We start from the raw sequence: 22,235 nt of genomic DNA on the forward strand, positions 1-22,235 counted from the left end.
GTGTGTGTAAGTGTGTGTGAGTGAGTGTTTGTGTGTGTGTCTGTGTGAGAGTGTGTCTGTGTGTGTGTGTGTGTGTGTGTTTGTCTGTGTGAGAGTGTGTCTGTGTGTGTAAGTGTGTGTGTGCGGCTCTATTGTTTAAGTTTAATGGATGAAATATGAGTCACTCACATCATCTCAACATAATAAACGTTCCCTACACACATCACAGTACTGAAACATTTCACAGATTTCCGGTGTGTTTTAGCTCGAGTCAGATTACTGTCTGTACAGTTTGTTTTTGGTAAGATTTAAACTGCGATCACAACAGACTTTGAAGATGTGAAATGATTTCAGACACTGCAGCGGACAGGATATGATGTCATGATCGAGGGCTTCTGGTTTATAAAATGAAACACAAATAACAATATTTTTCACATGATCTACTTTCCTGCAACAATAACAACAAACAGCTCTGAAATATGAATTCTTTGTATTCAGTCAGTGTGACATTTCCATTTTCAAAAGTGCAACAGTGCCTGCCACTTTTCCCGAAGTATTTTTCCCATTCATTTCTCACATATGGATGTCATTAAATCTTTCATAAAAGAGTTGAGAGCATCATGAAACACACCAACCAGCTGCAAGGTGAATCACAACATTACAAACTTTGATTTGAAGCAAAAAAGTATTTGAAGATCAGACAGAAAGACAAAGATACAAGACAGATTGCGTCATTCTCAGTGCCTCATGTGAGTGGGCGGAGCTCTTTAAATGTGTTTCTCTGATTGGTGGATCTCTCTTCAGGATCATGGGTAGTGTAGTTCACCAGCAATTTCACTATTAAACACGATTCTTTTTTAAAATGAAGTAGTAATAACGCAGACTGATGTGTTCAACAGAAGCAGCATATACCATCGATGAACAACCTCAGAGCTCATGGTACATCTGTCTTTAAATGTCTATTAATTATCTTTAATAATCAATTCCCCTATGGAGAAAATCAATGGAACTTTTGCTTCCCAAACACCTGACTGTTGCGCTCTATTGGTCACAGTCTTCTCATCACACTAATTCACAGGTCAGAGTTCACTAAACTTGACCTTTTGTTCGCGGCATAATGCAAAATTTTTTTTACTAGCAGTCAAATGTTTGGACAAATATACTCATTCTTTATTGTGACTATTTTCCACATTTTAGAATTATAGTAAAATTATCAAAACTATTAAATAAAGTTTGCAGTGAACAAAAAATGTGAAACAAATCATATATTTGAGCTTCTTTACCTAGATTGTCTTTGTTGCATACTTTCCATTCACCATCTAATTCATCCATTAAAAAAAAAACATTTATTTTAAGTCTATAAAACTGGATCAAAAGATCATAAGAAACATTCATTCAGTCAAGTGTGTCCAAACGTTTGACCGGTACTAAAAATTGAACTTCTTTGTGAAAATGTGAGATGTTTCACGAGTGTTTAAAGTCTTAATTACCTTCAATCATCTGACCATCACACACTTCCTGTTGGACAGGAAATGAGGAAAAATCAGACTGGAGTTCACACACCTGTGCTGCAGACAGACACGTCTCCATGGTAACAGCTTCAGTGAATCAGTATTTCCTGCTTTATTTTATGATAAATGCAATTTCATATTTTGTCTTTTCATTTTGTGTGAAATGAGTCACATTTCCTGACAGTTTTCACTGAAAAACGTCAACTTCAATGATTATGAATGAGCCAATCACGGCAGCTTTCTTACAAACACATTAAAATGCTGTTTATTCATATAGAAATAAGTACATTTACTTCTGTAGTTACTCAAATGTAAAAAGACAAAAATAGTTCTAATAGCTTTTTTCACCAGTGAGAAACGTAATTACCTGATTTACTATTGTTACACATCTGAAGCCCTTTAACGTGTGTGTGAGTGTGTGTGTGTGTGTGTTATTGAGAGTGTGTGTGTGTGTGAGTGATTGAGAGTGTGTGTGTGATTGAGAGTGTGTGTGTGTGTCTGTGTGTGTGTGAGTGATTGAGAGAGTGTGTGTGTGTGTGTGTGTTTGTGTGTGAGTGATTGAGAGTGTGTGTGTGTGTGTGTTTGTGTGTGAGTGATTGAGAGTGTGTGTGTGTGTGTGTGTGTGTGAGTGATTGAGAGTGTGTGTGTGTGTGTGTGTGTGTGTGTGTGTGTGAGTGATTGAGAGTGTGTGTGTGTGTGTGTTTGTGTGTGTGTGTGAGTGATTGAGAGTGTGTGTGTGTGTGTTTGTGTGAGTGATTGAGAGTGTGTGTGTGTGTGTTTGTGTGAGTGATTGAGAGTGTGTGTGTGTTTGTGTGTGTGTGTGAGTGATTGAGAGTGTGTGTGTGTGTGTGTGTGTGTGTGTTGTGTGTGTGTGAGTGATTGAGAGTGTGTGTGTGTGTGTGTGTGTGTGTGTGTGTGTGTGTGTGTGTTTGTGTGTGTGTGTGAGTGATTGAGAGTGTGTGTGTGTGTGTGTTTGTGTGTGAGTGATTGAGAGTGTGTGTGTGTGTGTTTGTGTGGGTGTGTGAGTGATTGAGAGTGTGTGTGTGTGTGTGATTGAGAGTGTGTGTGATTGAGAGTGTGTGTGATTGAGAGTGTGTGTGTGTGTGTGTCTGTGTGAGTGAGTGATTGAGAGTGTGTGTGTGTGTGTGTGATTGATTGAGAGTGTGTGTGTGTGTGTGAGTGAGAGTGTGTGTGTGTGTGTGTGTGTGAGTGATTGAGAGTGTGTGTGAGATTGAGAGTGTGTTTGTGTGTGTGATTGATTGAGAGTGTGTGTGTGTGTGTGTGTGTGTGAGTGATTGAGAGTGTGTGTGTGTGAGATTGAGAGTGTGTGTGTGTGTGTGATTGATTGAGAGTGTGTGTGTGTGTGTGTGTGATTGATTGAGAGTGTGTGTGTGTGTGTGATTGATTGAGAGTGTGTGTGTAAGGGTGTGTGTGTGAGAGTGATAGAGTGTGTGAGGTGTGTGTGTGTGTGTGTGATTGAGAGTGTGTGTGTGTGTGTGTGTGTGTGTGATTGATTGAGAGTGTGTGTGTAAGGGTGTGTGTGTGTGAGTGATAGAGTGTGTGAGTGTGTGTGTGTGTGTGTGATTGAGAGTGTGTGTGTAAGGGTGTGTGTGTGTGAGTGATAGAGTGTGTGAGTGTGTGTGTGTGTGTGTGTGTGTGTGATTGAGAGTGTGTGTGTAAGGGGGTGTGTGTGTGTGAGTGATTGAGAGTGTGTGTGTGTGTGTGTGTGTGTGTGTGTGTGATTGATTGAGAGTGTGTGTGTAAGGGTGTGTGTGTGAGAGTGTGTCTCTGGCTGCATCCAGTAGCTCTCATATGTGAAACGCTCTAATCATTTCTACTCATCTAAATGTGTGTGTGTTCTCCTCCACCACACGGAGCTCTTCAGACTTCAGTTCAGATGATGTCCTGGTAACTCGTCAGAACCTCTGTGTGTTTCACCCTGAGTCGATAAACATGTGCAACCCCACCCCCATCCACTTACTCAAGCGTCCATCCCATAATAATCCAACGGTTTTTGAGCGATGTCTCAGTTTCTCTCGATCTGTTCGATGTCCAGTTCTCCGCCCAGCTGGAAAACGTCCCGCCCCCTGACGCTGCACAGCCCCGCCCACAGATGCTCACACTCTTTGCCACTGCTCAGTCCTCCTGTCCAGCTGGCGTCTGATTGGTTGATGATGGTGTCATCTTTGGTGCAGAGCTGAAGATGTTCGCTTGTGTCATCACTCTCGTGCTGCAGTGACGGACTGGAAAACGGCACTCGATCGCTCGTGGTGAATCCTGGACAGCTCAGACTGTGAAAATCCTGCAGCTTCTGAGAGGAAACACACACACACACACACACACACACACACACACACACACACACACACACACACACACACACACACACACACACACACACACACACGAGGTCATTTATATGCTAGTGCACTCATAAAATTAACCTTTAACATGTATACACATTCAAAATGTACAGACACTCTTCTGGGTAAATGGACCAAAAATACTGATGACATCATCTTGCACTCAGGGCTGTATACACATTTTTGCCTAATAAATGGATGTCTCGAATGTCCCGGCCCCTGATTTCACCTGCCTTTGACTAGCTATAACAAGTAGCAAATAATAGTTCAAAGATAAAGCCGATTGGCTGTTTAAAAACACATTTCAAGTAGGAATGTCAGGATTAAACAAAATTAAATGTTTTACTACTAACCACAACGCCACAGTTAATTTAACCGTATGAATGTAGAATATACAGCAAGAAAATTAGTTATATTTTATATAAATATATAACTTAAAATAGTTTTTTGAGAAAGCCTAAATGTGAAAATTTCATTCTTGTGTCTAGCTGGTTAGTGCAGCTGTTACTATGGTTACGGACTGTGTTCGCGGTCTCAAAACTAGGTATCGTGGACTGAACGACAATGTTCATTCTACGTGAAACTGGAGCTACACACGAATATCAGAGGAATCTGATCTATCAGTTTAGGAGTTAATATCTCTGTCCTAAATTCTTCACTTTCACATGTTATTTTAAGGTTCTCTGATTAAAAGCCCTAATTTTGGCATGAAGGAAGACCTTTGAGATTCTGTGCTTCTTCATTCTATCATCTCCACAGAAATAGAGTAATAGTGCGTCTCCTCCATGTCACTGCGTATCATTAATGCTGTATAAACTCACAATGACCAAGAACATTTGCCATTAGATGAACGTCAAAGTGAAACCGGAACGCTTTGCGTTCACTATCAGAATCCTCACTCATATTTTGGCGAACCCCCCCAGACAGCACGTGCTTCAGAAGCGGTTCATCTTCACCCGCTCTTCAAGAACTCAGTGCGTTCTGCAGTGCGGCACAGTGAGACTGTCGAACTGTATGCCCACATGCCCACAAAACGTGAAGTTTGTGGTATTTATACCATTCATTCCTTTAAAATTGCCTTCTTTGGATAGTAAAATGTGATTGGAATTTAAAGTGCACAATTAAGGCGGTTATATCAAATCATAGTGATCAGGCCTAATCTGTCTGATGCATCAACATTAAAACTGACCAGAGGACAGAATAAGAGGCGCGCTTATGCAGTACATTAGCAGTCAGGCCTCGTTACCACAGCTACAGGATATTTGGTTTGTAAATGGAGCCGTTTTTCCACTGACACAATGATCAACATTGTGTGTGTGTGTGGCTACAGCAAATAATAAACACACACACACACTGATGGCCATGTCATGTTTCAGTTCTTGAGCTGGTCGGTTCCTGGAATCAGAGATCTCACTGTCAGTCTATCTGTGTGTGTGTGTGTGTGTGTGTGTGTGTGTGTGTGTGTGTACACTGAGCTAATGATGATAATCAGTGACTGCAGTAACTATGGGATATGCAGTTTAACACTGACAGATAAGAGACGACCTCAGAGAACATGTAGAGCGCACAGAGAACTATCCACTATTCACACGATGATGTTCATTTCTCTAGAGATTAATCAAACAGATCCATCTCTCTCAGACTTGCACCTCGTCCTAACCAGACGCGACAAGCAATCTGTCCGTCCACACCAAGTGCAATGCGAAATTGTGATATCAATATGCTAAAATGAGGATAATTGATGATAAAATGTAGAAAACAGAGCAATCGGAACAGTGTTTATTGAACACAACTCATTTTCTCACTTATGCTCTGTATGGGCATACACTATCTACAGCAAGTCTAAAGGGGATAAATACACAATCACACACATACACAGGGCAAAGTCACTTTATGAATAAAATACTTATTCAGTCTGTTACGATTGTTTATGTTCATGCGGTACTCCTGTTGTCATTTCGCCGATCTCCACGTGACAGGGAAGTGGAGAGAAAGTCAGAATGAGCCGGTATGTCTCCCCTCCATTCTGAACCGGTGTGTGTGTGTGTGTGACAGAGCTCTGACTGAAGAGAGCGAGACCTCAAGGACAACATTCGGTATGTGTGTGACACCCTCGGCCAAAATCAAGTTGTTCTGAACCAGCTAGTGAGATGCCAGCATTAATATACTGCAATAAGAATAATTTTAGACCCATATGTTGACCGCTGTCTGGCATGACGTTGCAGAAATAGAAACCATTCCAAAAATAGAAAGCCCAGTCACTCGTCATGTGTCGCAAGTGGTTAGGACAAAAACGTGGAAACGATACCTTTTATCACGTGTCGCGGCGTTGCGTCTGGTTAGGACATGGTGTAATATTCTGTACCAGATCTTGAGAAGAGATGGGGAGTAAGGAGGCAGCTTGAAAGAGTTTGGACAGCAGCTGATCTAAGGCCCTGTTTACAGCTTGTATTAAAATGTGTCAGCTGATCTGATCACATCTAGTGAGATGACATGCAACACATCGGCATTTACATCTGGTATTAACTAGGACATCACGATACAATACGTATAACAACTAACGATTATTTTGATAATCGATTAATCTAACGATTATTAGAACGATTATTCGACTACTCTGCGATTATTGCAATGATTAATCATTAGCTCTTTACTGATTATTCAGCTTGTGCCCTGACTTAAAAGGTTGTATTAAACGTGCTTACTAACAATTAAAGTTATCTATTAAAAATACCTCTAAATGACATTCACTGAATTAAAGGAAAAAATACTTAAGTTTAATTCAGTACAAAATTCACTGCAAATGATCCTATTGTTATCACGTGTTTTTGTCTTGTTTTCCATTTAAAATTGGAATTAACATTAACTAAGATTAATAAGTGCTGTAAGTGTTGTTAATTTTTGTTCATGTTAACTAATCATTTTTTTGATTTTCTCCCCTTTTTCCTCCCCAATTTGGAATGCCCAATTCCCAATGCGCTCCAAGTCCTCGTGGTGGTGTAGTGACTCCACTCAATCAGGGTGGCGGAGGACGAATCTCAGTTGCCTCCGCGTCTGAGACCGTCAATCCGCGCATCTTATCACGTGGCTTGTTGAGCTCATTACCGCGGAGACCTAGTGCGTGTGGAGGCTTCACGCTATTCTCCACAGCATCCATGCACAACTCACCATGCGCCCCACTGAGAGTGAGAACCACATTATAGCGACCATGAGGAGGTTACCCCATGTGACTCTACCCTCCCTAGCAACCGGGCCAATTTGGTTGCTTAGGAGACCTGACTGGAGTCACTCAGCACACCCTGGATTCAAACTTGTAAACTCCAGGAGTGGTAGTCAGCGTCAATACTCACTGAGATACCCAGACCCCCTCATGTTAACTAATGTTAACAAATACAACCTTATTTCAAAGTGTTACACATAATATGTTGGGGTGTTACAGTATAACGGATAAAAACTAAAACTATACTAAAACTAAATTAAAAAAAGATAGCAAAAGTCAGCGTCAGCGGTAGCAAAAGTCTGTTACCCATTTTACATGTGGCGGTTTATTACTGCTCGAGTGATTAAAACAGCCAATATGCATCATGTAACAGACCTGCTATGCTACCCTCAAACTGTCATAGTGCTGCTTAATTCATATGGAAGCAACGTTATCGATACGGACGATGTATTGTGGTACTGATACTCTGAACACAGCCCTAGTAGAAAATGTGGTTCTTTTGAGAACTTGTGTTGGGATCTCGAGGGAAAGGTTTTTAATTTTATGACTACAAACATCAGTTACTGCATGATGAGAAAGCGCAAACAAATGAATATAAATGATAAGGAAAGTGAGAAAAAGTCTACTGGGAACATGTGTAGTCACCTGTGTCATCTTGAGCAGGTCGAGTGAAGGCCTCTGTTTGTGAATCTCTGCTGGTCTCCTGCGCTTCACGCCGATCTTTTTGTCGTTGTGGACGCAGGGTTGCGATCGGCTGCGGGGGAGTCCACACTCACGGCGCTCCAGCTCTGGGGTGGAGTCGGGTGAGCTGGCCTCTGATGGCGCGCTGGGCTCGGGCAGGCAGATCTGTTCATGCGAGCAGTAGGGCGTCTGTGGCGGTCCGGAGGAGGCGGGAAAAGAGAAGGCGTGGCCGAACGGCTGCAGCAGGCTCGTGTGAGTCGGCAGACTGAAGCTGGAGCTGCGCTGTATCGCGGGAAACCCCGATGGGCTGAAGGCAGACACCACTCCCCGTTGAACACTTCCCCCGCTGTGACACCGGCGCTTCTCCATGCTTGTCCACACACGGGAGCCTTGCGGTCGCCACGACGACCGGCAGCCGCTGAGCTCATCAGAGCAGGACAGTGAGCGACACTGTCGTTTGCTGGGCGGGGCTGTGCTGCCAGGAGAGGGTGCTTCACTCAGGCTGAGATCTCGCAGTAATCCGCTGATGGTGCTCGCGCTGCCCGCCTCACGAGCGGAACACGTTTCACGCACGCTGTCCCACAGGCTCTCCAGACTGGAGCCCACGGGTCGCTGCTGGACGCCGCAGCCTCTGCTGACCTCAGACCACCGGCCAGAATCTACAACACGAAACAAACACCAAACACACCACATATAACCATCAGAAAAAATAAAAGCAGTCCATAGAACACATAGATAGAAATTAATTTGGAAATAACCCAGGTATTATATTTGTATTCTTTTTGGTTAATACAGTTAAGTGCACTGTTAGACTCCTAGGATCCACTCTTCTGTACAGTGCATTTCCTGACTATTCAATTTTACACTTTTTTGTACTTACAAATCAGAATATTATTTCCTACTTGCTATGAACATGCTAAGAAAATGTTTATCTAATCCGGTCTGATTCCAGTAAATCACAGCACATGTGTAACCTTCCATCGGCCTGACAGACATCTCGGCCTGGATGAAGGAACACCACCTGCAACTTAACCCAGCCAAGACTGAACTCCTCGTCTTTCCAGCCAACCCTGCTGTTGAACACAACATCACCGAGCAGCTGGGTTCAACTACAGTAACGCCTTCCAAAACGGTCAGAAATCTAGGGGTAACCATCAATAACCAACTCAGTTTCACAGACCACAAGACCGCCAGATCATGTAGATTTACACTCTACAGTATCAGGAAGATAAGACCCTTCCTCTCTGAACATGCCACACAACTGCTTGTCCAGTCACTTGTCATATCTAGACTGGACTACTGCAACGCTCTCATTGCAGGCCTCCCTGCATGTGCAATTAGACCCCTGCAAATGATCCAGAATGCAGCAGCACGTCTGGTCTTTAATGAACTAAAGAGAGCACATGTTACACCACTCCTTGTCTCTCTTCACTGGCTGCCGGTTGATGCACGTATCAAATTCAAGGCTCTGATGCTGGCATACAGAACAGTCACTGGGTTTGCTCCAGCATACCTAAAATAATTTCTGCAGAGCTACACGCCCACTAGAAGCCTGCGGTCGGCTAAGGAACGTCGCCTTGTTGTACCAACACAAATAGGCACCAAAACACTTTCCCGGCTTCATCGTACTACGTTGGTGGAATGACCTTCCCAACTCAATCTGTGAAGCTGACTCACTTTGTCTTCAAAAAACATCTAAAAACACATCTTTTCCATGAGCACTTAACCAGTCACTAAAAAAATAAAATAAAAAATATATATTTGTTGCACTTTAATCTGTCTTGAATACTATTCTGATGCTAGTGAAACTTGTAATATGGCAATTTTCATACCACTGTCTCCTAAAGATGATTAGCTTATAATGTATTACTCTTTTATAAGTCACTTTGGATAAAAGCGTCTGTCAAATGAATAAATGTAAATGTATCAGATAGAAAACTTCCAACAGAAACTTTCCTTCATGATGCAGCTTCCTTCATCTCCTCACACATTTCACTTCATTCTAGAAGGAAAGAAACATTACAGAGAAAGCCCAGAGAACCAGATGAGCAGAATTTACAGGAAGAGTCTGTGGATGTTTATAAACAACGCAGCAGCTCATGAGAAACAAAAGAGGTCAGAAATAGAGCCGTCTGATTGATGGCAGGCTGCCAGGATGCTGAACATCTGTGTGCTGAGAGTTTGTTATGGTTACTCACTCTGAACACAAATCACTACTGACCAACTACTGTCTAACTACATCACCTGGTCAAAAAATGTGTAACTCGAGCATTGTACGAGTGTAAAGATGAGGTACTGTATTTCCTCAATATTCTCACATTCTACAGTATACAGTAATACTCATCATATACTCCACATTGTATACCTCATACACTACAATCTAAATGACACACTGAATGCTTTCTTACTCCACAATATATACTCTAAATGTATATTCTCATACTTTACAATCAACGCTCAACACCGGTCTGTCTGGCGTTATTTTCAGATGGCACTTTGAAGTGCAGGTTTACTGCGTTAAAACAGCAGCAGCCTGTCTGTGTGTGGAGGGACATTTTTCTGCAAGCGAAAACACTTGCGCCGTGGGCATCCAGCAACACAAAAGACAGTCTACTCCGCACACACAGCTGTGGGCAAGAGGTTATGTGCCATTGCAGGCGCTCTGGTGCCAGGCAAACGCCAGCACAAAACACTATTGATCTGTTTTTGGTCTGTGAACTGCACCATTATTTCACAACCTCTGTGTTCTGTCAGGAGTTATTCTGGAGAACAACAGCCCTCGACACAAACACTAGAGCGATGCTAACACAAAGCCAAAGATGAAGTCAACTAATTATTCACACTAGGGCTAGGCAATAGGACAATGTAATCGGATATCGACAATATTTTGTTTTGGAGTATTATTCATTGCTCGACGAGAGTTGTCTGTGCGCGGTGTTGTTTACTGTGTTGAAGTCGCGCTACTTAAGTGTGTGTGTATATTGCATTGTTTTTCACTTGTCTTAGAGTATTCATTGCTAGGGTTAGAGTTGTGTGTTAAATTCACGTTGTATAAGAGTGTTCTTAAACAGTAGTTCACTTCTTTTATAATTCATAACTAGTATTTGTTAACGGTGTGCTGAAGTTCCATTTGTTCCCACGTTTGTCATCTTGTGTGATCCTCAGTTTTGCTTAGTTACGTGAACTAGCTTTGTTGTGCTAAATAGTAAGGTGTGTCCAGCTTATTTTCACTTTACGAAGTGATATCAGCCTATATATATTTGACTTGGCAGCCCTCGTGTGAAGACCAACACGTGTAAAGAACAGCGAGTCTACCTGTGCTAGTCCATCGAGCAAGGACACCGACAAAGCACTTAAGTATTGCACTTATTATCTTTTGTTTAATTCTCTCCTGCTTTTTCTACTGGCCTATACCACTATGTGCTTCCAATCACTCACACCCGACACTCACACTTCAGACATAGAAGACGGGGCAATCCTAACAACTTGAGCACTATCGCCAACTCCTCTGCTAAACTTTTCTCTCTTTCTGTTGGTCTTTGGAACAGTCAGTCAGCGGTAAACAAAGTTGACTTCATTCCTACCATTCTACCCATTCAGGTCTCAACATTCCGGCCCTGAAAGAGACCTGGATCTGACCTGATGATACTGTCACACCTTCTGCCCTCACTTTCTCTTTCTCTCACACACCCTGTCACACTGGGAGGGGTGGGGGAACAGGTTTGCCTCTCTCCAATGCCTGGAAATTTACTCCCGTCATCTGTGTGTGACAATAACTCCTTAGAACTACATGCAATTACTATTACTCATCTTGTTATAATCCATTTTATAGTTATATATCGCCCTCCAGGTCCACTTGGAAACTTCTTGAGAGGAGCTGGATGTGTTGCTATCATCCTTCCCTGAGCATGGTAGCCCACTTGTCATGCTTGGCGATTTCAACATCCACCTGGACAAACCTCAGGCTGCAGACTTCCACACACTGCTTGCCTCGTTTGATCTCCAACGTCTCGCAACTGCAGCAACTCATTAATCAGGTAACCAACTGGACCTCATCTACACAGTAACTCCACTGCACACTTCTGATCATTTATTCATTAATTTACCTCCCTGCCCAGCACTCTCTCCTCCGCAAATCTTTTTTCGCGAAACCTTCGCTATTTTTCACCCACTTATTCCACTGCTATGGTCTCATCCTCACTTCTGTCCTCTAGCCAATTCTCCTCACCTCCTCATCTTGTCTAGATAGCATCTGTCCCCTCTCATCCAGGCCGGCACGTGCTAAACCCTCCAGTCCCTGGCTATCTGATGTTCTACGTGAACATCGCTCTGAACTCAGAGCGACGGAGAGGAAATGGAACAAATCTAAAGATGCGGCTGACCTGAGTATCAGTCCCTGCTCTCCTCCTCCTCCACTATCATCTCCACTGCTAAAACAGCCTCCTACCAGAACAAGATTAACAATTCCCCTGACACTCGCACTCTTCAATACTTTTACCTTTCTTCTCTGCCCTCCCCCTCCCATATCCTCTTTAACAGTTGATGACTTTGCCACATTTTTCACAAACAAAATAACCATCAACAGTTAGTTCTCCGCACCAAAAACACCCGCCAACAGCACACAACCTCCTACATCCCTCTCTCACGCCTCTCTGAGGCTGAAGTCTCTAAACTTCTCTCCAGTCATCCCACTGCCTGCCCCCTTGACCCTGTTCCTTCCCATCTCCTTCAAGCTATTTCTCCTTCAATCTTATCTGCACTTGCACACATTATTAACACATCTCTTCTCACTGGTACCTTCCCCACTACATTTAAGCAGTCTCGGGTAACACCACTGCTTAAGAAACCCACATTAAATCCTACACTTTTAGAAAACTACAGACCTGTCGCTCCTTCAACGAGTCATGTTCAACCAATTCTCATCTTTTCTCTCCCAGAACAACCTGACAGACAGCAACCAGTCTGGCTTCAAAAGCGGACACTCTACGGAAACTGCCCTGCTGTTTGTTACTGAAGCTCTGAGACTGGCAAGAGCTTCATCCTAATTGTCTGTTCTCATTCTGCTGGATCTGTCTGCTGCATTTGACACCGTAAACCACCAGGTTCTCCTGTCAACCCTCACGGCAAAGGGCATCACAGGAACTGTGCTCTGCTGGTTTGAGTCTTAACTCACAGGTAGGTCCTTCAGTGTGTCTTAGAGGGGAGTGGTGTCTAAGTCTCACCAACTAGCTACTAGGGTACCCCAAGGTTCAGTACATGGGCCCCTCCACTTCTCCAAATACATGTCATCTCTGTGATCTGTCATTCAGGCACATGGTTTTTCCTACCATTGCTACACTGATGACACACAACTCTACCTCTCATTCCAGCGTGACGATCCTACAGTAGCTGCACAGATCTCAGCCTGCCTGGTAGACATCTAGAGTTGGATGAAAGAACATCATTGACAACTCAACCTCGCTAAAACAGAGCTTCTTGTGATTCCAGCAAGCCCAGCAGTTCAGCACAATTTCACCATTCAACTAGACCCGTCAATGATCACACCATCCAGGACAGCCAGAAATCTTGGGGTTGTGTTTGACAACCAGTTATACTTCACTGACCACATTGCAAGGACTGCCCGATCATAAATATTTGCTCCGTACAACATAAGGAAAATCCGGCCCTTCCTATCTGAGCATGCCACACAACTCCTCGTCCAGGCACTTGTGCTATCCAGATTGGACTACTGCAATTGTCTTCTTGCAGGCCTTCCTGCATGTACAGTCAAACCTCTGCAAATGATCCAGAATGCAGCAGCACGACTGGTCTTCAACGAGCCCAAAAGAGCGCACGTCACGTCTCTATTCATCAAACTGCACTGGCTGCCAATGGTTGCTCGCATTAAGTTCAAGGCACTGATGCTTGCTAACAGAACAACCACTGGCTCTGTACCCCCTATCTACACTCACTACTTCAGGTCTATGTCACCTCCAGAAGTTTGCATTCGGTGGGTGAATGTCACCTTGTAGTGCCATCTCAAAGAAGCAAAAAAATGTCCAGGACTTTCACTTCAGCTGTTCCTCTCTGGTGGAATGACCTGCCAAACTCCACCCGAGCAGCTGGTTCTCTATCATCCTTCAAAAAGCATTAAAAGACACAGCTCTTTCGTGAGCACTTGACCCAACCCCTGTAGTGTCTTCTTATTTAATACCACGATCCACGAACATGTTTTCCGGGTTAGGGTTAGGTTTTTATTTTAATGATTCAAGAATAGCAAATTATCTGCACAATTGTACAGAATTAAGACTTGCTGTTTAATTAATTGATTAGTTTAGTGACCAATTATGAAGATGCCACTAGGTGGTGACAAATGAGCGTCTACTGTGCAATGAGTGAGTCATCGAATCATTTTGAGGTGTTTACGACCGAAATCTTCCAAGAGACTTAATAACATAATAATAATAATAATAAGAAAAAAGCAGATCTATAATTTTTGTTCAGTTTGTGAACTGCCCGGCATGACCTTTCATCCAAAAAGACAACAACAGTCTAATAATATGAATGAGTATCAATTACATCTTTACATTCTGCTTTATTAAAATGTGCATGTCAAATCTACTGACTTCAGTAAAATGTTTAAGCATTATAAGAACAAAGCAGATCTACTGACACTTACCCATGATTCCGCAGGAGAAGAGGGCCGTCCCCTGGCTCATGGTTGGCGGCTCGTGCTGCAAAAACACAGACAGATCAGAAGAGCATCCAGAACCAAGACCCCCTGAACAACAGACACCCGTGACAGGAAACCCAAACACCCGCCCGCCTCTCCATGTGCACTCTGATTAGTGCACATCATGTCAACCACAAACAAATGCTAGCTAGATTGCATATGTGCACGCTGCTCCTGAATGAGGCGTGTGGATTCTGTCTGACAGATTTAATCAGTCTGATGAGTTCAAGCCTGTCAAACAAATAATTTGTGTGGAACAGAGAATAGTGAGTAGAAAAAATATCCATTTTGCTTAATATTTCAACAACTTAAAGTCAACATGAATGTGACGTTTGAATGCAAGTTCAATGCAACAATACGTACAGCACGTAATAAGTACAATGTAGTTTAAGACACCTAATATAAAGTGGGTCCCATGCTTTTTCTGATGAATCCTTCACACTTAGACCAGGAAAGTGTCCTAAGAAAGTAAAAAGTTAATATTGATGTTAACTTTGAAACATGGTGCTGTCTTACCAGCTGCAGAGACTCTTGGGATGTTACATCATCGACGGGCTTCTTGTCCAGTGTTTTAGTGTGAATAATCACCATGGCAACACACATGTTTGCCACAGTCCATTCCAGTGCAGGAGAGTTCTAGTGAAGCTCATGTTCAGTACTGACCCGACCCGACTCATATGAGACGTCTGGACCCTTGACACAACAAGAGAGACGATAGGATGAAGAGGGTTTGTGCTTTTCACAGTCAAGTTTATTTTGTACTGTACATCAGCTCATATAAAAACACTCACAAACATGTGTAACTGAAATCATTGACACTGATTGAGAAGACTTCATTAAAGCACATTAATCCATCATAAGTGAGTTTTCCTGTGTAATCGCTCTAGAACATGATTTCTGACTTGAAGGCAGTTTTCCTAAGTGTTGTCAGCATCGGTCAAGATCGGTTAGTTGAGAGTTATTTTTTAACACACACACACACACACACACATATATATATATATATATATGACAGTTTTCAAATTCTTGTAGCGTTGTCAATGAACTAGTTAAACAATCCAATTCAGTGATTCTTTTAAATCATCAGTCAAAAGTGTTCTCAGAAGTCCTCACTCTAACCGAAAGCTGGCTTTCTATACGTCATACTGTATATGCTTATACTACTTTGAATAACACAACCGCTTTCAACGCACATTAGAATATTTTTTTAAAGATTACGTGAGTCCACAGCAGACATCAACTCTAAATGTCTCTCTACAGTAGACTTTTGTCCAGAGGTCAGGTCATGTGATCTCTTCCTGCAGGACAAGCTGAAAATAACAGTGACCTCACGGTTATCAAAACACACAGCTCACCCTTTCCTCGAGTAACTCAGACTCTCAAAGAGCAGATCAGAGACAGATGCGAGTCTTGAGCTTTACAATAATCCAACATTATCAGTCTCAATATCTCAAAGTCTTCTACGACCCTCAGGAACTTCAGTCAATGTTCAAAGATTTGATTCCAGTTTCACACAAAACTACATTTCTACATTTTCAGATGTAAATCTGAGTGCTCTTGCTTGTGCAGTGTTTGCCTCCACAATCCAAGGGTGTAGTGGGTGGTCACCTGGGCGTTGCTATGTGGTTTCTAGGACTCTGTTAGGCTGTTGAGTGGTTGCTAGACAGATACTGGGCATTGATAGGTGCTTGTTTACTTGGCCAGGTCCAAAATGCCCACCGTGAAGTCTCTGTTATACCTGAGAGCTTGCATGTGAACATATGTGATGTTGTGTGTTCAGTAATCAGGCTCAGTGTGTTGAGGAGATCTGACCCGTCTTTAACCCACCATCTTGAGTTCATCTCAGCAGCTGGAGGAGGGATAGTTTATGCACAAGTTTAGGTCTTTAAAGACCTTCATCAAATCCATCACATTCCCGCTCCAGTCATGGAGAACCCTTGGACATTCCAGAGCCATTGAAGAGAATTTCTACATTGCTGATAATTGGACCACCAACCCAGACAGGACGTGAACCCTCCTCTGAAGACGGAGCAGTGAAGCACATCTTTGTTCACTTTACACAGTGATGACAACACTACAAAGAGCACACAGTGATGTAGACTACACACAAACGGGTTAAGCTCTGTTTTAAACTAAACTCTCATATACAGTTTTCATCGGAAATAATTAGATTTAATCATATTAACATAAGAGGTGTTTGCCTGTACAAAAGTCACCGCTACATTGCTAGGGTGTTCTAGGTGGTTGTTTACTGGCCCGAGTGAACACAGTCCTGCTAGGGCTGCAGAATTATAACAAAAATCATAATTGACGATTATTTTCCTTGATATTGTCATTGTTATTATTAATTTCGATTAACAAAATTTACAGAAAAGTGTTTTTTTTTTTTTCTTTTTTTTTTTTTAGGGCAACTGCATGCCATATTCTTTTTTTTTTCAGCTACACATCCAAAACTGTGTTCATGTGAAACATAAAACATGCATCAGACTACGCTAAACTCCCCCTTTAGAACTGAGCCATAGTTTCCGCGAAACTGGGGCTCGCTTCATTTACAAATGTCCACACATTCCCTGCCCTTCTTTATTCCATTTTTTCGCTAATTTGACAATACCTTCAACAGCCATTAACCCTGTAAAGCCTGACATATGAAAGAACTGTCAGAAAATTATTATTTTTATTTTTACATTAAACTGTTTTTAGTACCATTGACAAAATATAAAAAGAAATCCTAAATAAATATATTTTTTTAATGCACGTTTATTGATGTATCATTTTTGATACATTCGGCTTTAAGGGTCATTATCCTCCTGAGGCCCAGCAATTCATTTTTGTGTAGGACATTTATGTACGTTTTTCTTAGCCCATACATGCTACAGTGGTAAATCTTGGGGTATTATCAGAGGACTCCCTGGGCTTTTCAGAGATACCAAAGGTTTGGCCATGACAGCTTCCTCTCCTTGGTCTATAAATATGGATTGAAATGTATCACAGTTCAAATACAATATGAATAAACTTTTTTTCAACAAAAATCATCATATGTATTGTATGCACCAAACACTATATTGACGTTTAAAAAAGGGAAATTCTAAAAAAGAAATTTGCTGGGTCTCAGGAACGTGTCATATGATAATATGACATCATCATAGCTTGTAAAGTAAAATGATGAGATCTTATAATGACAGAGCAGGCTGCATATTTGTTCACACTTTAAATATAAAAAGTGTATGTCAGACTTTTCAAAGCTCTGTGATTATTTTATAGTGGGCATGAATGTAATGTAATGGTGATTGAGAGATACACCTCAAAAGCCTGTTGTATCATATTTGATGCATGTAATTTCAATTCAATAAAATAATATACAAAATGTTAACCAAGCATAAGTTGCTTACATTCAAACACTCGTTTTAAAATATCAGTAACAAAATCATTACTGTCACTTTTATTTTATTAAAATAAATTGTCAATGATCACAACATAAGAGTAATTTTTTGCAGAAGTCCGCCGCCATTTTAATAGACCAATATAAACATTAAAACCACTTTTTTCACAAATAACCACTAGATGGTGCCATAAACATTTGAACCTTACATACACACCATACTTTTTTTTTTTTTTTGCATTTCAGCTTGAACAGAGAGTGAGACAGGAGCTGTCAAACGATGTGTATCATATTTGATACATACGGCGTTACAGTGTTAAGACTGTAATGCAGTGGGGGTCTGGGTATCTCAGCGAGTAAAGACGCTGACTATCTGGAGTGGCGAGTTTGAATCCAGGGTGTGCTGAGTGACTCCAGTCAGGTCTCCTAAGCAACCAAATTGGCATGGTCGCTAGGGAGGGTAGAGTCACATGGGGTAATCTCCTCGTGGTCACTATAATGTGGTTCTCGCTCTCAATGGGGCGTGTGGCGAGTTGTGTGTGGATTGCGGAGAGTAGCATGAGCCTCCACATGCTGTGAGTCTCCGCGGTGTCATGCACAATGAGTCACGTGATAAGATGCGCGGATTGACGGTCTCAGAAGCGGAGGCAACTGAGACTTGTCCTCCACCACCCGGATTGAGGCAAGTCACTACGCCACCACGAGAACTTAAGAGCGCATTGGGAATTGGGCATTCCAAATTGGTGAGAAAAGGGGAGAAAAAAAAAGACTGAAAAATAGTAGTTCTCTCAACTCAGTGCATTCCACTTCCAATTTTTATGCCTTTCCCTCACTAACTTCCCTCCATCTCACAGACTCGGATGTACATCGCTGCTTATGTTGCACGTGTGCCCACTACTGGTGAAACCCGTGCAGTGGGTGTAACTGGAACACCCTTTGATAACTTGGAGCACATTGAGTGCTGTTGTCATTTTGTGGAATCATTTCGTGATTTTTGCACCTGAGAAAACAAGGTTTTCGGCGATTGATGCAACCACAGATTCAGGTAAAGTTTAGTTGTAATTTACATTTATGCATTTGGCAGACACTTTTATCCAAAGCGACTTACAGTGCACTTATTACAGGGACAATCCCCCTGGAGTTAAGTGCCTTGCTCAAGGACACAATGGTGGTGGCTGTGGGGATCGAACCAGCAACCTTCTGATTACCAGTTATGTGCTTTAGCCCACTACGTCACCACCACTCAATTTCAGAGGCTTATGTATAAATCTTACTATTTGTTTTATTAGAATTAATTGTTAGAAAGGATTAATCAATCTTTACAAAAATTAAAATGTTAACATAATGAACACATAGGCTTTATCTGTGTGATAAACTGTTTAAGCATTATGCTGTTTAATCTCAATATAACTTTTCTAAACTGCTTAATTGACCTAACTTCACTTTCATCATATATTAGAGTTAAGAGGGGGTGGGGTTGATGAAGCGCAATCTGCTGTCATGTCACAATCGAGTTGCATTGTGGTATATGGAGCTGCCTGAAGCGTACATCTGAGTAGGCTCGCTTCCTCTGTCAAAATTGAGGCGTTGAGCGACTGTCAACAGAAACTTCCCTCGCTCACTTAACGAAGTGGAACGGGCTTCCAAAATGCCGGTGGGGATTCCCCTGAGGGGAAGTGCTTAAGGGGAGTTAGCGAGTGGATTTAAAAGTGAAGTGGAACACAGCCTCATTCTCACATTTCACCATGTTTTTTCTAGACTAATCGAAACACTTTGAGACATCATTGCATTTATGCCTAATAATGTGCATGTCTTTGATTGGTTACAATGCTCAATAATGTAAAAAAATAACACTGTGAATAGAAAATGTTGACATGACTAGTCTAGTACACTTAAAATGAATTATGTAATTATCACTATTATCTAACTTCAGCAGCTGCAACTGTAATCTTGATTATTTTTTCGATTAATTGTGCAGCCCCAAGTCCTGCACCCTCAAGTCTCTGATACGGGACGTTTGATTTTCCATTGCCTTAGAAACATAATAGCACACATCTGATATCTGTAGTCATGATGAAAACTCAACTCTGAATTCTTGAGCTTGACAACTGCAAAAACCCTCCTGCCCTGAACAGAGCACAATAAAAGCACAGAAAAACAGACTAAACACCAGCCTCATAGCAAAGTGTACAGCGCACACGCTCAGGACAAATAGAGCTGTTGTGTTCACAGGGGATGCAGGTTTGAATCTGGCCAGTGTCATGTCCCGATCTCTCTCACTCTTTCCTGTCTCATGTACACTGTGCTATAAATTAAAAGTCCAAGAAGGAACAAAAGAAGAAACAGGAAACAGCATATTGTAAACATTGCATTACTTGTAATCAGAAGTAATAGTCTATTTGCTTTGGTCATTTTCGATGTTAATTGTCCAGGTCTGCATTTCCCAAAAGCATTGCAAGCTTGGCACATTGGCACCAATGGTTTCTGCAGTCTACTCAGGCTTAAGATGCTTTTGGGAAACACAGTCCTGATTAGTCAAATGATGACTGCTGTCTACTTGAGTTCACTTAGTGCAGGATTGACATGCCCAAGAAGTTCGTAAGAAGGCATCCAGCAATAGAAATTGAAAGTTTAAGAAAAAAATATTTTAGTCTTTGAGGAAAAAACCAAAAACCAAAACTTTACAGAACTGAGCGCCGCACAGTACACTAGAAACTGCGGATCAGATAAATGCATGTGAACTTTATGCTAGCTAGCTCGCTATTTTTCCCAACTGTGATGAAAATAAAAAAATATATATACAGTTGTGCTCAAATGTTTGCATACCCTTGGAGAATTGGTAATATATGTGCCATTTTTAAAGAAAACATGAGTGAGCAGGCAAAACACATTTCTTTTATTTCTTATGGGATTCATATTCAACTGTAAGTTATAACAGAATGGCACAATCATAAAACAAAACATGGCAACAAAGAAAAAAATGAAATGACCCCTGTTCAAAAGTCTGCATACCCTTAGTTCTTAATACTGTGTATTGCCCCCTTTAGCCTCAATGACAGCGTGCAGTCTTTTGTAATAGTTGTCTATGAGGCCCCAAATTCTTGCAGGTGGTATAGCTGCCCATTCGTCTTGGCAAAATGCCTCCAGGTCATGCAAAGTCTTTGGTCGTCTTGCATGAACTGCACGTTTGAGATCTTCCCAGAGTGGCTCGATGATATTAAGGTCAGGAGACTGTGATGGCCACTCCAGAACCTTCACCTTTTTCTGCTGTAACCACTGAAGGGTCAACTTGACCTTGTGCTTAGGGTCATTGTCATGCTGGAAAGTCCAAGAGCGTCCCATGCGCAGCTTTCGTGCAGAAGAATGCAAATTGTCTGCCAGTATTTTCTGATAACATGCTGCATTCATCTTGCCATCAATTTTCACAAGATTCCCCGTGCCTTTAGATCTCACACACCCCCAAAACATCAGTGAGCCACCACCATGCTTCACAGTGGGGATGGTATTCTTTTCACTATAGGCCTTGTTGACCCCTCTCCAAACATAGCGCTTATGGTTGTGACCATAAAGCTCTATTTTGGTCTCGTCACTCCAAATTACAGTGTGCCAGAAGCTGTGAGGCGTGTCAAGGTGTTGTCGGGCATATTGTAACCGGGCTTTTTTGTGGCATTGGCGCTGTAAAGGCTTCTTTCTGGCAACTCGACCATGCAGCTCATTTTTGTTCAAGTATCGTCGTATTGTGCTCCTTGAAACATCCACACCGTCTTTTTCCAGAGCAGCCTGTATTTCTCCTGAGGTTACCTGTGGGTTTTTCTTTGTATCCTGAACAATTCTTCTGGCAGTTGTGGCGGAAATCTTTCTTGGTCTCCCTGACCTTGGCTTGGTATCAAGAGATCCCCGAATTTTCCACTTCTTAATAAGTGATTGAACAGTACTGACTGGCATTTTCAAGGCTTTGGATATCTTTTTATATCCTTTTCCATCTTTATAAAGTTCCATTACCTTGTTACGCAGGTCTTTTGACAGTTCTTTTCTGCTCCCCATGGTTCAGTATCTAGCCTGCTCAGTGCATCCACGTGAGAGCTAACAAACTCATTGACTATTTATACACAGACACTAATTGCAATTTAAAAAGCCACAGGTGTGGGAAATTAACCTTTAATTGCCATTTAAACCTGTGTGTGTCACCTTGTGTGTCTGTAACAAGGCCAAACATTCAAGGGTGTGTAAACTTTTGATCAGGGCCATTTGGGTGATTTCTGTTATCATTATGATTTAAAAAGGAGCCAAACAACTATGTGATAATAAATGGCTTCATATGATCACTATCCTTAAATAAAAGACGCACGAAAATTGCACGATTAGTCATATTTTCAAAATCAATGCCAAA

General features: G+C 41.9%; 2 protein-coding genes across 4 annotated transcripts in view; both read right to left on the bottom strand.

Annotated features, from left to right (window-relative positions):
- The window catches only part of LOC127426661 (ornithine aminotransferase, mitochondrial-like), a 34,000-nt gene extending 30,397 nt beyond the window's left edge, over nucleotides 1-3,603 (bottom strand). The window contains exon 1 of one of the 2 annotated variants that reach the window (XM_051673613.1): nucleotides 3,472-3,603. In XM_051673613.1, the coding sequence (XP_051529573.1) occupies nucleotide 3,472 (1 nt within the window). In that variant the 5' untranslated portion in view covers nucleotides 3,473-3,603. Of the gene's footprint in view, nucleotides 1-1,469; nucleotides 1,495-3,471 lie in introns of those variants that run through there. The other variant, XM_051673612.1, reaches the window with a different exon arrangement.
- The window catches only part of fam53b (family with sequence similarity 53 member B), a 35,762-nt gene continuing 17,043 nt past the window's right edge, over nucleotides 3,517-22,235 (bottom strand). Inside the window, exons 2-5 of one of the 2 annotated variants that reach the window (XM_051673622.1) lie at nucleotides 14,983-15,159; nucleotides 14,413-14,467; nucleotides 7,719-8,413; nucleotides 3,517-3,801 (exon numbers count right to left, since the gene is read on the bottom strand). In XM_051673622.1, the coding sequence (XP_051529582.1) occupies nucleotides 3,517-3,801; nucleotides 7,719-8,413; nucleotides 14,413-14,467; nucleotides 14,983-15,069 (1,122 nt within the window). In that variant the 5' untranslated portion in view covers nucleotides 15,070-15,159. Of the gene's footprint in view, nucleotides 3,802-7,718; nucleotides 8,414-14,412; nucleotides 14,468-14,982; nucleotides 15,160-22,235 lie in introns of those variants that run through there. The other variant, XM_051673624.1, reaches the window with a different exon arrangement.

This window comes from Myxocyprinus asiaticus, chromosome 36 (genome assembly GCF_019703515.2).
Source record: "Myxocyprinus asiaticus isolate MX2 ecotype Aquarium Trade chromosome 36, UBuf_Myxa_2, whole genome shotgun sequence".
In the NCBI taxonomy this organism is placed as follows: Eukaryota; Metazoa; Chordata; class Actinopteri; order Cypriniformes; family Catostomidae; genus Myxocyprinus; species Myxocyprinus asiaticus.